Source organism: Entelurus aequoreus, linkage group LG09, assembly GCF_033978785.1.
Source record: "Entelurus aequoreus isolate RoL-2023_Sb linkage group LG09, RoL_Eaeq_v1.1, whole genome shotgun sequence".
NCBI lineage: Eukaryota > Metazoa > Chordata > Actinopteri > Syngnathiformes > Syngnathidae > Entelurus > Entelurus aequoreus.
Window position 1 is genome coordinate 55,148,381 of NC_084739.1, and position 14,494 is coordinate 55,162,874.

At 35.3% G+C, this 14,494-nt stretch overlaps 2 protein-coding genes across 5 annotated transcripts in view; one reads left to right on the plus strand and one right to left on the minus strand.

Annotated features, from left to right (window-relative positions):
* Positions 1 to 3,498, minus strand: part of ncapd3 (non-SMC condensin II complex, subunit D3) — a 140,782-nt gene extending 137,284 nt beyond the window's left edge. For 2 of the 3 annotated variants that reach the window (XM_062058945.1, XM_062058946.1), the window contains exon 1: positions 2,958 to 3,089. In XM_062058945.1, the coding sequence (XP_061914929.1) occupies positions 2,958 to 3,057 (100 nt within the window). In that variant the 5' untranslated portion in view covers positions 3,058 to 3,089. Of the gene's footprint in view, positions 1 to 2,957; positions 3,090 to 3,361 lie in introns of those variants that run through there. The other variant, XM_062058947.1, reaches the window with a different exon arrangement.
* Positions 3,499 to 3,859: 361 nt separating this feature from the next.
* Positions 3,860 to 14,494, plus strand: part of hells (helicase, lymphoid specific) — a 50,285-nt gene continuing 39,650 nt past the window's right edge. For both annotated transcript variants that reach the window (XM_062058950.1, XM_062058949.1), the window contains exons 1-6: positions 3,860 to 4,288; positions 4,571 to 4,668; positions 13,839 to 13,957; positions 14,049 to 14,171; positions 14,261 to 14,302; positions 14,365 to 14,392. In XM_062058950.1, the coding sequence (XP_061914934.1) occupies positions 4,281 to 4,288; positions 4,571 to 4,668; positions 13,839 to 13,957; positions 14,049 to 14,171; positions 14,261 to 14,302; positions 14,365 to 14,392 (418 nt within the window). In that variant the 5' untranslated portion in view covers positions 3,860 to 4,280. The remainder of the gene's footprint in view (positions 4,289 to 4,570; positions 4,669 to 13,838; positions 13,958 to 14,048; positions 14,172 to 14,260; positions 14,303 to 14,364; positions 14,393 to 14,494) is intronic.

Genomic DNA, 14,494 nt, shown 5'->3' on the forward strand with positions numbered 1-14,494 from the left:
TCTCATTAATGTTTACATCTATGTCTGGAATTACACACCGACAAGTATTGAAAGGATATGAATAATGAGACATAAGGAACCTTTCTGAGCCAAAAAAGGTTGTTTTCAACACACTGTTGAAAATAATATTCACAATGTTTCTATGTGAAATTTATTGAATATTCCAATTAATATATTTGTGTGCAAAGAAGTTCCATGAATCCAGAGGTTGTTTATTCCGTCCTTGTTGAAATGGTCATGCAGCTGTGTGGTGACTCTGAAATAAGAATGTAACAATCAGATCACATGAAAACAGCTAAGACAATATACGTCATACAGGGAAATGCATTTGTAGACAATATGATTTGCCTGAGCGGCTAGGGAACACCAACAAATGGATTAGATTAGAAAAGACAGATTGAAAATAATAATACAAAAAAATTGTTTTTCCCAGCGGGCCGGATGTTGGACTTTGGAGGGCCGTAACCGGCCCGCGGGCCGTAGTTTGGGTACCCCTTATCTAGTCGATGATAAGCGCTAAATAAATGCAATCCATTATCATTAGTATATGATTAGCTACTGACGTAACACGACGTGACTCACATTTCGACATGTTACCATTGTAGCTCACTACAATGCCATGTCTTACATTTCGTGTGATTCAACAATCATTTAGAAATAAATAATGTCTAATTACCTTTTCCTCCTTTTGCCCCGATGTCCATGAACTGAAACGTTGCATGTGTGCGGTGCAAACTCGCAATGGAACGAGTGCTCCAGGCTGCGGCTGTCGGGAGGAGAAAGGCACCGCTGTGTGGCCGCTCAGGTGCTGCGTCCTGCGGGGGAGACCCATGGCGGCAGCCCGACCCTTGTTGCATTGAAAGTGTTATTATATTCTCCGCTGAAGCCCTCAAATTATGAAGTGGAGCTCCCGCCTCGGTTAAGCTACTTGTCGGCAGACATTTTGTCCACAACTTGGCTTTAAAAAAAATAAAAATAAACTTGTCTGAGAAGGGGCGGGGATTATACCGGAACCGGAATGCAACATCGCTCACACACACTAGTAAGATGCTCTTACACATAGTGGTAAAATGCTTGTATACACAATGGTAAGATGCACTCATACACATAACTGAAATCTTTGCACACATACTACTGAAATTGTTGTCCCTTACACACACGTGTAAAAAGCACACAAACACACAGGTAAAATCCGTTTATACATACTAGTGAAAAATAATTCCAGGTGTGTGTGTGTGTGTGTGTGTGCGTGAGACAAAAACATTTCAGTAGTGTTTATAAGAGTGTTCCAGTAGTGTATGTAAGAGTGTTCCAGTAGTGTTTATAAGAGTGTTCCAGTAGTGTTTATAAGAGTGTTTCAGTAGTGTTTATAAGAGTGTTTCAGTAGTGTTTATAAGAGTGTTTCAGTAGTGTTTATAAGAGTGTTTCAGTAGTGTTTATAAGAGTGTTTCAGTAGTGTTTATATGAGTGTTTCAGTAGTGTTTATAAGAGTGTTTCAGTAGTGTTTATATGAGTGTTTCAGTAGTGTATGTAAGAGTGTTTCAGTAGTGTATGTAAGAGTGTTTCAGTAGTGTATGTAAGAGTGTTTCAGTAGTGTATGTAAGAGTGTTTCAGTAGTGTATGTAAGAGTATTTCAGTAGTGTTTATAAGAGTGTTTCAGTAGTGTTTATAAGAGTGTTTCAGTAGTGTATGTAAGAGTATTTCAGTAGTGTTTATAAGAGTGTTTCCGTAGTGTTTATCAATCAATCAATCAATCAATGTTTATTTATATAGCCCTAAATCACAAGTGTCTCAAAGGGCTGTACAAGCCACAACGACATCCTCGGTACAGAGCCCACATACGTTTATACGAGTGTTTCAGTAGTATATGTAAGAGCATTTCAGTAGTGTTTATAAGAGTGTTTCAGTAGGGTGTGTGAGAGAAAAAGATTTCAGTTGTTTATGTGAGAGCATTTCAGTAGTGTATGTAAGAGCATTTCAGTAGTGTTTATAAGAGTGTTTCAGTAGTGTGTATAAAAGAAAAAGATTTCAGTTGTTTATGTGAGAGCATTTCAGTAGTGTATGTAAGAGGTAATTCTGAATAATGTCCCTAACGGCCACTCATACATCATCCCTAGTTCCCACTGACAACTAAAAAATGCAATGCACTATCAGTACCCAGATGTTGTATTTAACACACTCCAAAATTGTGAGTGCAGAGTGATGGACCATTACCACCATCAAAGTTGCCATGTTGGATACTTGCAAATAGGGGAGAACCTCCCCCAGTAGTTGTAACTCACAATTACAAAAAGGAAGAAAATGAAGCAGGTAAATGCTGTGCGTGCGTAACAACAGTAATAGATTTGGGACAGCACTACAATCTCAGAAAGTATACAGTACAGTATACTTAATAAAGTGTACTGACAGAAATATTTAATTTACATTCCAAATACTATAAAACACATAGGCTGTCGGTCGTTTTCGTTGCCACTATGCGGGCTGTGTTTAATTTAATTTCTAGAATGTGTTGCAGTCCAATAAAGAAACACGTTACAAACCACAAATGGCCCCCGAAGCACTTTGAACACTATAGGCCTTTATCATGTATATTCACAGTATATTACGTACCCAGTGGTACAGTCCAAGCTGTACCCTGCCTATTATGCTAAAGTAAGCTGGGGTAGGCTTTTGTCCACACTCAATGCAAACAATACAGGTTGTGTGCGCAAATACATACATGCAATACGTTATTTCTCGATACATCAACCAAAGTATTATTTCATATAGTTATTCATTGTAAACGTATGTGTGCTCACGTCACATACTGCCACATTTAAGCCCTATTTTTACTGTAAGAATGACTAACTTACTTAATTGTAAAATACAGCATAATATAGCGAGATATATAACACAAGATATATAGCGAGATATATAGCACACATTCCCAAAAAAGGCGTCCGAGATTGAGAGTTTACCTTGTGGGATTTCGTTTAACTTCAAAAACTGTAACGCAGACGTCAACTCCATCTTGTTTTGACTTCGAATAAACCCGCCCGAAATAGAGGTTTCACACATGCGCAGTAGAAATGTTTGATAGCGGAAGTCGTTGTATTTAATGACGTCATATCCTTCAGTACTCGGGTGGCATGTTAGGAATAAATTAAAAACGTAATCTCAAAAACACCGTTGAGGACAAAACATCTACTTATTAATATTTTGGTAGTGACATTGTTTTTACAATGTGAATTTTAACAGAAGACTAATGCTTGACGTTTACATTACACAGGGTGCCCCTAAAAAGTCACATATAATGCGTATAAGAACGTTCATGTCATTTGTGTTCTGTAATATACCCCTCTTGTTTTCATGTGTTTTTTACCTTATGTTTGGTGGACTTTTTGAATCTGCACTGTAACCACACACTTTACCCATTGTGGGATATATAAAGTCTATGCAATTATATCATAATTTCTCAAACACGGTATGTCTACCTATCTGTCGATCTGTGGAACACTTCCAAATGTCGATCATAATTCAAACATGCAAAAACTTGTCCAGAAATCTGAATTCGCGGGAAAGCGCCGTCTTGATTTAGTCAATTTGTCCATTTGGATAGGTGCAGTACTAAATGTGTTATCTTTGTAAATTAAAATGTTGTCTCATATTAAACATTATATCATTTTAGTGTAGTTTATTAAATTTTATAATGTGGTATTAGAGCCATTTGTTGTTAGCATTGCTCTGAAAATACAATAGTAGTTGTGTTCACAAACTAAATACCCCCGTATTTAGTGGCAAGTGTTTTCGTCCTTACTGGCGCGAAAAGGAACACAAGCACCGCCCTCGCTCACTGCTATTTAAATCAAGCTGGTCAAATGTAGGTACAAAACGTAACGGAAGTCAGTCTTTTCTTTCAAAGTTAAGGTAGTAACCAAACTTAATGGGACTGTCTTTAAGCCAACCGAGAAGATAGTGTTTTAAGTTGAAAGGCTCAAAACGACGACCACCACTTGCTCACCACATCTCGTGTTTTTACTTTATTTGGTTTGGTTTCAATTTAGCAACGCGGTAGCGTGTTCAATTGGAGTCCGCCGTCTTCGTCTTGAATAGAAAATAACTAATATATGTTAAAATTGTTGTCACACTGCAGCTTGTATTCGCTGGGATATCTGCGTTACTTCACTTTAAAGCAGTCGGTACTCTTAATTACCAGCTTGTGTAACGCGGAAGCTGGTTGTAGTTAAGTAAAACAGAATATTAACATTGTTATACTTTCAGCGTGTTCCACTTCGAAAACAATGAATTGGTGAGTCGCGTTCTTTTTGCTTCTAACTTAATCAATTGTCAGACCATGGGTCTACAATAGTTTTATTTATATATATATATATATATATATAACTCTCGAAAATAAGTTTTCGTTTAAATCAGCTTCATGTGTATTTCGCTTGCTGAATATGTAATCTTTGCAAAGAAGAGAAGTAATAATGCAACAAATATATTAATCATGCAGATATAATCCTCCTTCCTAATATATAATATTCCATATTTGATTTATATAGACAGTAAATGACATTCTCTCCACTGACAGCGCCAAAGAAGAAAGTCGAAGTGTGTCCCCTCAGTGCCCGAAACCAGACGAGTCAGAAGAGCCAATGGGCACATCAACAAAGACAGAAGCCACAGAAGGTGAGTTAGTAACTAAAGAACCTCATCCCAAACAGGAAGCTAAAAAAAATGCCATCAATTAATGCTGATTACATACAAACTGGAATACAAAAAACATGTATTTTAACTACAACATTGTGTGTGGGGCAACTATACATTAAAACAAGAACAACACTGGCATTGAACCAATTGCTGCGACGTTACTGACGTCACGTCCGGCCAACGTTCCGCCCAATGAATACTGGCGGTGGCCAACCTAGCTCTGTTTTCAGTGGGTACTTGGCGTCATTCAGCCTCTCTCGAAAAAAATGCCCTATGCTAGTGTTGTTGTTGTTGTTGTTGGCTGTACAAACCGTACAAATTTCGGAAAGGATAAACGTTTATTTAGAGTTCCTTGAACAGTTATCAAAAATGGCGGAAGAGTGCAAGATTTGTGGAAACGATGAAGAGAAAAGCCATGAATTGATTAACGTGGACCCCGACTTAAAACAAGTTGAAAAACTTATTCGGGTGTTACCATTTAGTGGTCAATTTTACGGAATATGTACTGGGCAGCACGGTGGCAGAGGGGTTAGTGCATCTGCCTCACAATACGAAGGTCCTGAGTAGTCTTGGGTTCAATCCCGGGCTCGGGATCTTTCTGTGTGGAGTTTGCATGTTCTCCCCGTGACTGCGTGGGTTTCCTCCGGGTACTCCGGCTTCCTCCCACTTCCAAAGACATGCACCTGGGGATAGGTTGATTGGCAACACTAAATTGGCCCTAGTGTGTGAATGTGAGTGTGAATGTTGTCTGTCTATCTGTGTTGGCCCTGCGATGAGGTGGCGACTTGTCCAGGGTGTACCCCGCCTTCCGCCCGATTGTAGCTGAGATAGGCTCCAGCGCCCCCCGCGACCCCAAAAGGGAATAAGCGGTAGAAAATGGATGGATGTACTGTACTGTACAATGTACTAATAAAAGTCTCAATCAAAAAAAGCAGCACACAGTTTTGGTTATCAGACTGTCCAACGGGCGTGACATGAACCAGTTTCACTGAAGTTGCATTTTTTTCTTTATGTATCTATAATTGGGACGTTTCTTGAATAATAGATCATTAAATAGCAAAATCACTGAGAAATGTCTAAGCATTTTGCCACCGCAGCACACAAAAATTACCCTGACTACAAAATGTAGCAAAGTAAGTGTTTAATTTTGTATTTCAAAATGAAAATAACAAAACTAAATTTCAAAAAATAATTAAAATTAGCTCTAAATAAAATGTTCATCACTTTAATGAGAAAAAAATGTCTGAAAAGCAATCTGATATCTGCTTGCTCACCGATATGTAAGCTCGGATACAAGCAGCGTGCAAATCTGGACAGTCAGTTAACATCTAAATGTCCTCCAATAAGCACACTTGGTTGTCTTATTTTTATTTTTTTGTCATTTACAAAAGGTAAACATGGTAGGCTATAGAGTACTAGGAGCTAGCAGCTACAGTGCAACTGAGCACACAATAGCACACAAGCTAGACATACATAATAAGTGACCTTAATTAAACAGTATTGCAGTCTAACACATTTGTCAATACAAAGCAAGTATCAAATCATTATAGTTGCATATTACTTATATGTACAAAGTCTCCAAGGCAGGAGTGTATTAAAAAGTCTCTAGTAACAAACATACCCGCACTCCAGTCCAAAGGAGCAGAGTGTTCCAAGCGTTCGAATCCAGTGATAGGAAATAACTTTTATAGAGTCCTGAAAGAAATGGTTCATAAAGGGAACAAAGTCCGGGAAATTAAGAAAATATGTCAAGGGAAATGGTTCTCAAACATGTCGCTTTCATCTTGAGGAATACAGTCGGACATCACTTCGTAAAAGGTTTGTTTGAACATTTGAATTGTTCGAAAAACTTTCTGTGATGCAATCAAGTTTATTCTTTACTAGTGTTTGAAAGCAGAACTAAGCATAAACTAAGGAGGAGAGATCACATTTGTTTCTTCTTTTAAGTTATGGTATGGTTGCTATGTCTAAATATAACTATGAAGACTTTTGATTGTGGAAATAAACTTACATCATGTTAAGCTTTTTTTTTTATGTTCACCTTAGCTTTCAGCTAAATCTTTTAATCTTTTAACGTCCGCACTGTTTTTTTTTTTATTGTCTGCATTTTAATTTTGCTTTTATTTTCTTTCATTTCACTTTGTTGTCTGTGAAGCACTTTGAGTCTGCCTTGTGTATGAAAAGTGCTATATAAATAAAGTTGCCTTGCCTTGCCTTGCCTAAGTCCTAGTAATAAATATTGTGATTGTTGGTCCAATCTTGGTGATTTTTTTAAGAGCAGAAACTAAAGGCTAGTCGTCGTCGTTGTTGTGCAGGAAAGCCAAGTGCTTTATTCAACGTGGATGGCCGCGCTTTCAGGTCTTTGGTGGTATTTGTTAGCATCCAAAAATATCATTAGTAGTAGTAATAAACTAGATTAATAATTCTCTCTTGGGCTGAACAGCATACTGAATTTTGATATTACTAAATCTTGTTGGAAACCAAACAATAGAGAAATCTAGCTAAACAATGACACAAAATATGAACTTCACAATATTAATACTGCAAACATGAATTGCAGACGACATTGAAATATTTGTACTGGAAAATCAACTGAAAAAATGTATCCTATTTCTCATTAGCATCACAATCACATCAATACAGCACTCGTTAATTTCAATCAAACGCGTTACTTACTAATGCACGAATAATTGGTGGACCATGTAAAGACATTATATGCCTCCAATTTTTTGTACTCTAAATCCTTTTGAGTGTCAAAGGAAGTGCGGTTGAGCAGTAACTTAACACTCGACTTCGGTGATAATGAATAGTTTGAATCTTTATAATTTGTTTTCTTAAGTGTATAAATCCACTCCATCCAATTTCAGTATTTTTGTATGATTACTAAACCTTTCAAAATCTGCACTGATTCAGGTAAATAAACAGAAGCCTAATGGGACTCTGTATATGGTGCGAAGCTTTCTGGATAATGTAGTATATAAACATTTAGCAACACACTGGTGTCCTGACTTCTTAGTTCACATGTATTTGTATATTTAACATTTTATTTATCAAGGGTAAGACAATAAGAACATGTTTCACTTGCAAAGCTGACATAACAAAAATGCAGCTTATACATGACGGAGATGTCTCATCGTCTCATATACCAACTGTTATTACTGTCGTAAACAACAATCAAGAGTCCACAAGTTCTTAACGTGCAGGGATAAATGTGTTGAAACTTAAATGAATGTTCAAGACATACTTGCCAACCCTCCCGAATTTTCCGGGAGACTCCCGAATTTCAGTGCCTCTCCCGAAAATCCCTCTCCCGAAAATCTACCGGGACAATCCTTCTCCCGAATTTTTTCCCGATTTCCAGCCGGACTTAAGGCACGCCCCCTCTAGGTCCGTGCGGACCTGAGTGAAGAGGACAGCCTGTCGTCACGTCCGCTTGGCCAACCGAAAAGTAACTACAGAACACTATACCGCAGGGGTCACCAACGCGGTGCCCGCGGGCACCAGGTAGCCCGTAAGGACCAGATGAGTAGCCCGCTGGCCTGTTCTAAAAATAGCTCAAATAGCATCACTTACCAGTGATCTGCCTCTATTTTTTAAATTGTATTTATTTACTAGCAAGCTGGTCTCGCTTTGCTCGACATTTTTAATTCTAAGAAAGACAAAACTCAAATAGAATTTGAAAATCCAAGAAAATATTTTAAAGACTTGTTCTTCACTTGTTTAAATAAATTCATTAATTTTTTTACTTTGCTTCTTATAACTCTCAGAAAGACAATTTTAGAGAAAAAATACAACCTTAAAAATGATTTTAGGATTTTTAAACACATATACCTTTTCTTTCCTGACAATTTAAATCAATGTTCAAGTAAATTTATTTTTTTTATTGTAAAGAATAATAAATACATTTGAACTTATTCTTCATTTTAGCTTCTGTTTTTTCGACGAAGAATATTTGTGAAATATTTCTTCAAACTTATTATGATTAAATTCAAAACAATTATTCTGGCAAATCTAGAAAATCTGTAGAATCAAAATTTAAATCTTATTTGAAAGTCTTTAGAATTTCTTGTAAAATTTTTGTTCTGGAAAATCTAGAAGAAATAATGATTTGTCTTTGTTAGAAATATAGCTTGTTCCAATTTGTTATATATTCTAACAAAGTGCAGATTGGATTTTAACCTATTTAAAACATGTCATCAAAATTCTAAAATTAATCTTAATCAGGAAAAATTACTAATGATGTTCCATAAATTATTTTTTTAATTTTTTCAAAAAGATTCGGAATAGCTAGTTTTTCTCTTCTTTTTGCCGGTTGAATTTTAAATTTTAAAGAGTCGAAATTGAAGATAAACTACCGGTATGTTTCAAAATTTAATTGTCATTTTTTTCGTGTTTTCTCCTCTTTTAAACCGTTCAATTAAGTGTAAATATCATTAATTATTAATAATAATATAGAGTTAAAGGTAAATTGAGCAAATTGGCTATTTCTGGCAATGTATTTAAGTGTGTATCAAACTGGTAGCCCTTCGCATTAATCAGTACCCAAAAAGTAGCTCTTGGTTTCAAAAAGGTTGGTGACCCCTGCTATACCGTATAGTGTTATGTGGTTACTTTTTGGTTGGCCAACGGTTGCGCACCCTGACGGCAAGTGTGGGTGTCGGTTCTGAAGTATGAAGTAAAGAGACGTAACGTCATCACCTCGCCTGGTTATTGACTCCAACCCAGAATATTACACTGCCCATACATACGCTCCTTCAAAGGCTGTGCTACTGACTGCAAAGCATTGCACTTTCAAATACAACAATGAGTAGAGAGGAGTGTTTTGTGTATATGTGTAAATAATTGAACACTGAAATTCAAGTATTTATTATATATATATATATATATATATATATATATATATATATATATATATATATATATATTAGGGCTGTGAATCTTTTGATGTCCCACGATTCGATTCAAAATCGATTTTTTTTTTTCAATTCAACACGATTCTCGATTCAAAAACGATTTATTTTTTTTAATGAAAACAATACACAACAATACTATAATAATGCAATACAATTTCAAAACCAAACCCGACCCAGCAACATTCAGACTAGCAATAAACAGAGCAATTGAGGACACACAAACATGACACGGAACAATCTAAAAGTAGTGAGACAAAAATGAATATTATCAACAACAGTATCAATATAAGTAACAATTTCAACATAGCAGTGATTAAGAATCCCTCATTGATATTATCATTACAAAAATTAATTAAAAAAAAAACAACAATATTGTCACAGTGGCTTACACTTGCATTGCATCTCATAAACTTGACAACACATTGTCCAATATTTTCCACAATGATATAATAAGTCATATTTTGGTTCATTTAATAGTTAAAACAAATTTAAATAATGGATCCCATATTCCAATACATGACTCATTATTATCTAAACTAAATGCAGTTTGTTCTACTGATATCATCTCCATAGCTTGTGTGTACCAGTCAGTATGAGTTGGACTATCAACATCTATCCATTTTTTTAATATTACCCTTTTTGTTATTATGCATATTGAAAGAAATGCATTTTTAGTCTTTGATGACATGTTACTAAATTGATGGAGATCCCCAAGAATACAAGTTTGCAGTGTCATTGGGATATTTATATTAAGGACTGTGGTTGCTTCTTTTGTTGTTTTCAACCATAACTCTTTTATTCTCTGACATTCCCACAATAAATGAACAAGAGTTGCCTCGGCTGCCCGACACTTCATACATAACTTGCTACCTACTACACCAATTTTAAACAGCTGAGAATATGTAAAATACAATCTATTCAATATCTTATATTGAGTCAGTTTATCTTTAATGCTTCTAAAGGGCTTATTGGCATTTTTCCAAATATCATTCCATGATATGTCTCTTTCATCTAAAATGTTTAAGTCCATCATCCATTTTCGAACACATGCATCATTTGCATTTCTAGTGTGGTGTTCATTTATTATTCCATAAAATAGTTTAATTAATTTCTTAAATGTATCTTGATTAAAAAGTGCATCTTCCAGTTCATGGCTATTTAAAGACATACTTTCAGAGGATATGCATTTATTTACAGCGTGTATTAAAGAGATAAAATTAAAAAAATTATTTCTGGGTACATTATATTGATCAACTAAATCATTGAACGGTTTAAAAGAGTTTTTATTAATAATATGATGAGGTTTAGTAATACCTCTGTCTTTCCATGTTGTCCATTTAACCGCATTTTTATTAATTATGATATTAGGATTGTACCAAAGCGGTTGATTTACAGATGTCATTGACTTGATTCCTAGTATTTTCTGACACAGTTTTAGAAAGTTAAAGGTGGCTTCTATTGGGCTCTGCCTCAATTCATTAGGTATTTTTTTTTATATATAATATAAACTCCCCACATCAATGTCCAAATTCATTAACATATTTTTTTCTATGTTGATCCAGTCCTTATCTGCAGAAGAATTAAATAAGTGGCTTGCTTGTTCACAACCGAAGGAGATCTAATAATGTAAGAAGTTTGGTAATTGTAGTCCTCCTTTATCTTGTGTACAAGACAATCTTAAGTATGAACAACTGGCCTTCTTTCCACACCATATAAAATGTTATATCATTGTATGTATTTTCTTAAACCAACTTTTATTAATTAGGACAGGCATCATTTTCAGGATATAATTAACTGCTGGCAGTATACTCATTTTTACTATGTTCACCCGACCCGAAAGTGATATTTGGAGACGTGACCAGCGTTCCATTTTGGATTGTAGCTTATTTTTTAAATGTTTAAGATTTAGATCTCTGCTTGTATAAAGGTTTGGTGTAATGTGTAGTCCTAGATCTATGATTTCTGCCTCTTTCCATTTAATTTTGGAGTTCTGAACTTGTGATTTCTTGCAGTGTTTATTAAGTGGTAATATGTCACATTTTTCCCAATTGACTTTATACCCTGATAAACAGCCATATTCAGTGATGACATTATTGAAATAGTGAAGAGAGGAGTTAACATGTGACAGGTAGAGAATTATGTCGTCACAATACATCGATAGCTTATTATACTGAGAGCCAATTCTTATACCATGAATATTATTTTCAGTTCTTATTTTTGCAGCTAAGGGTTCAATAACCAAATTAAATAATAATCCAGATGCAGGACATCCCTGTTTTACTCCTCTTTTTAACGAAAAAGGTTCTGAAATATGATTATTGGTTTTGACTGATGCCATGGGCCTTGTATAAAGCATCTTAATCCATTGTATAAAATTATCTCCAAATCCAAATTTACGTAATGTGCAAAACATAAATGACCAGATTATGCGGTCGAATGCCTTCTCCGCATCAACAGTATATGCTGCTGTGGGATAAGGGAGACTTCTAGCATAGTAAATAACATTAAACAATTTCCTTGTATTGTCTGAAGATTGTCGACCTTCCAAGAAGCCAGTTTGGTCAGTATGAATTAATTTTCCCATTACATTACATTAGGGACGGCGTGGCGAAGTTGGTAGAGTGGCTGTGTCAGCAATCGGAGTGTTGCTGGTTACTGGGGTTCAATTCCCACCTTCTACCTTCCTAGTCACGTCCGTTGTGTCCTTGGGCAAGACACTTCACCCTTTGCCTCTGATGGCTGCTGGTAGCGCCTTGCATGGCAGCTCCCGCCATCAGTGTGTGAATGTGTGTGTGAATGGGTAAATGTGGAAATACTGTCAAAGCGCTTTGAGTACCTTGAAGGTAGAAAAGCGCTATACAAGTACAACCCATTTATCATTAATTTTTTTATTTACATTTGATAATCGTGTGGCTAAGATTTTTGCCAAGATTCAAAACGATTCTCTACTCATTCAATACATAAGATTTCAGCAGGATCTACCCAAGTCTGCTGACATGCAAGCAGAGTAGTAGATTTTTGTAAAAAGCTTTATAATTGTAAAGGACAATGTTTTATCAACTGATTGCAATAATGTAAATTTGTTTTAACTATTAAATGAACCAAAAATATGACTTGTTTTATCTTTGTAAAAATATTGGACAGTGTGTTGTCAAGCTTATGAGATGTGATGCAAGTGTAAGCCACTGTGACACTATTGTTCTTTTTTTAGATTTTTTATAAATGTCTAACGATAATGTCAATGAGGGATTTTTAATCACTGCTATGTTGAAATTGTAACTAATATTGATACTGTTGTTGATAATATTCATTATTTTTTTCACTACTTTTGGTTTGTTCTATGTCGTGTTTGTGTCTCCTCTCAATTGCTCTGTTTATTGCAGTTCTGAGTGTTGCTGGGTCGGGTTTGGTTTTGGAATTGGATTGCATTGTTATGGTATTGATGTGTATTGTTTTGTTGGATTGATTAATTTAAAAAAATTAAATAAATAAATAAAACATTATTTTTTTATAAATAATAAAAATAAAATAGATTTTTTAAAAATGAGAATCGCGATTCGAATCGATTTTTTCCTACACTCCATATACTGTATATATGTATATATATATATATATATATATATATATATATATATATATATATATATATATATATATATATATATATAAAATACTTGAATTTCAGTGAATCTTAGCTATATATATACTCTTAAGGACTGATTAGATAGCATGCTTAACATGTAGGTGTGAAAATAGGAACAACTTTGAGAAAGTAGACTAATTTAGTGCTCAGTATGTGTGCACATACTGATTGATAAAGTTCCATATGATTGAAGCCATTGTTTACAATGAGCTAAGGGGAAGTTTATGACAAGCTTACAGAAAGAGCAGGAGAAAAGGATTGCTTGATTTGGTTACCCTAACCCACCTACAGTACAGTATGGATAATCGTGCCACATTTGAGCGTTTTTTAAATTATTTTTTTATCTCAGCTTTTTTTCTGTTATCACATTTATTGAAGTCAATAATTCCTCATATCGGCACAATATTTATCTTGCACCCCTTATTAAAATAATACATTATGTGCTATGGAAAGAAAAAAAACTCAAAATATTTTTAAATTGCATATCAATATGCAATGTTTGAGGGGGAAAAAAGAAATCACACTATTTCCCCAAAATGGTTCAGCCCTAGTACTGATATCATTGTATAAAGTTGTTCTGCTTTTGTTCCAAGATTTGAGTGTGAAGAGTGACAGTATGTTGTCTGAAGTGATTATCACCAAAGAAATGGAGGAAGAAGAGCAACATCTGATGGCAGAAGGTGAAAAGAAAGAGAAGGAGCTGATGGACGAGGTTTGTTGCTAAGCACCCAATGAGTCACATTATCCATAGATTACTCCTTGTGTTACAGTTTTTAACTTGTTTACTTTTTTGTAACCACTAGGCCCGTCAGGCGAGAGAGCGAGAGACTCATGGAATGCGCTTCAAAAGGCTGCAACATTTGCTCCAGAAGAGCAACATCTATTCCAAGTTTCTTCTGACTAAAATGGAGCAGCAGCAGAGTGAGGTACAGTGCAGCAGTTCTCAAACCTCATCTATTGAAACACAATGGTTGGTCCTTAAAGTCCTGCACTCTCTTTTCTGTACACACGCCAGGAGAAAGTCAAAAAGGAAAAACTACAAAAGAAGGCCAAGAAAGTGAGTGCCCCCCAACCCCACCCCATATTATATTATTGCTGACCTTTTTGTTTTATATGCAGAACACAAACCGCCCGGAGCCGGAAAAAGGTTGGTGAAGAAGTTAGTTTACTTTTAGTTAGTGTCCAGGGAATTATTCCCTGTATTTGTAAACATTAACAATAACAAACATTTTTTTGTGAAAATAAAAAT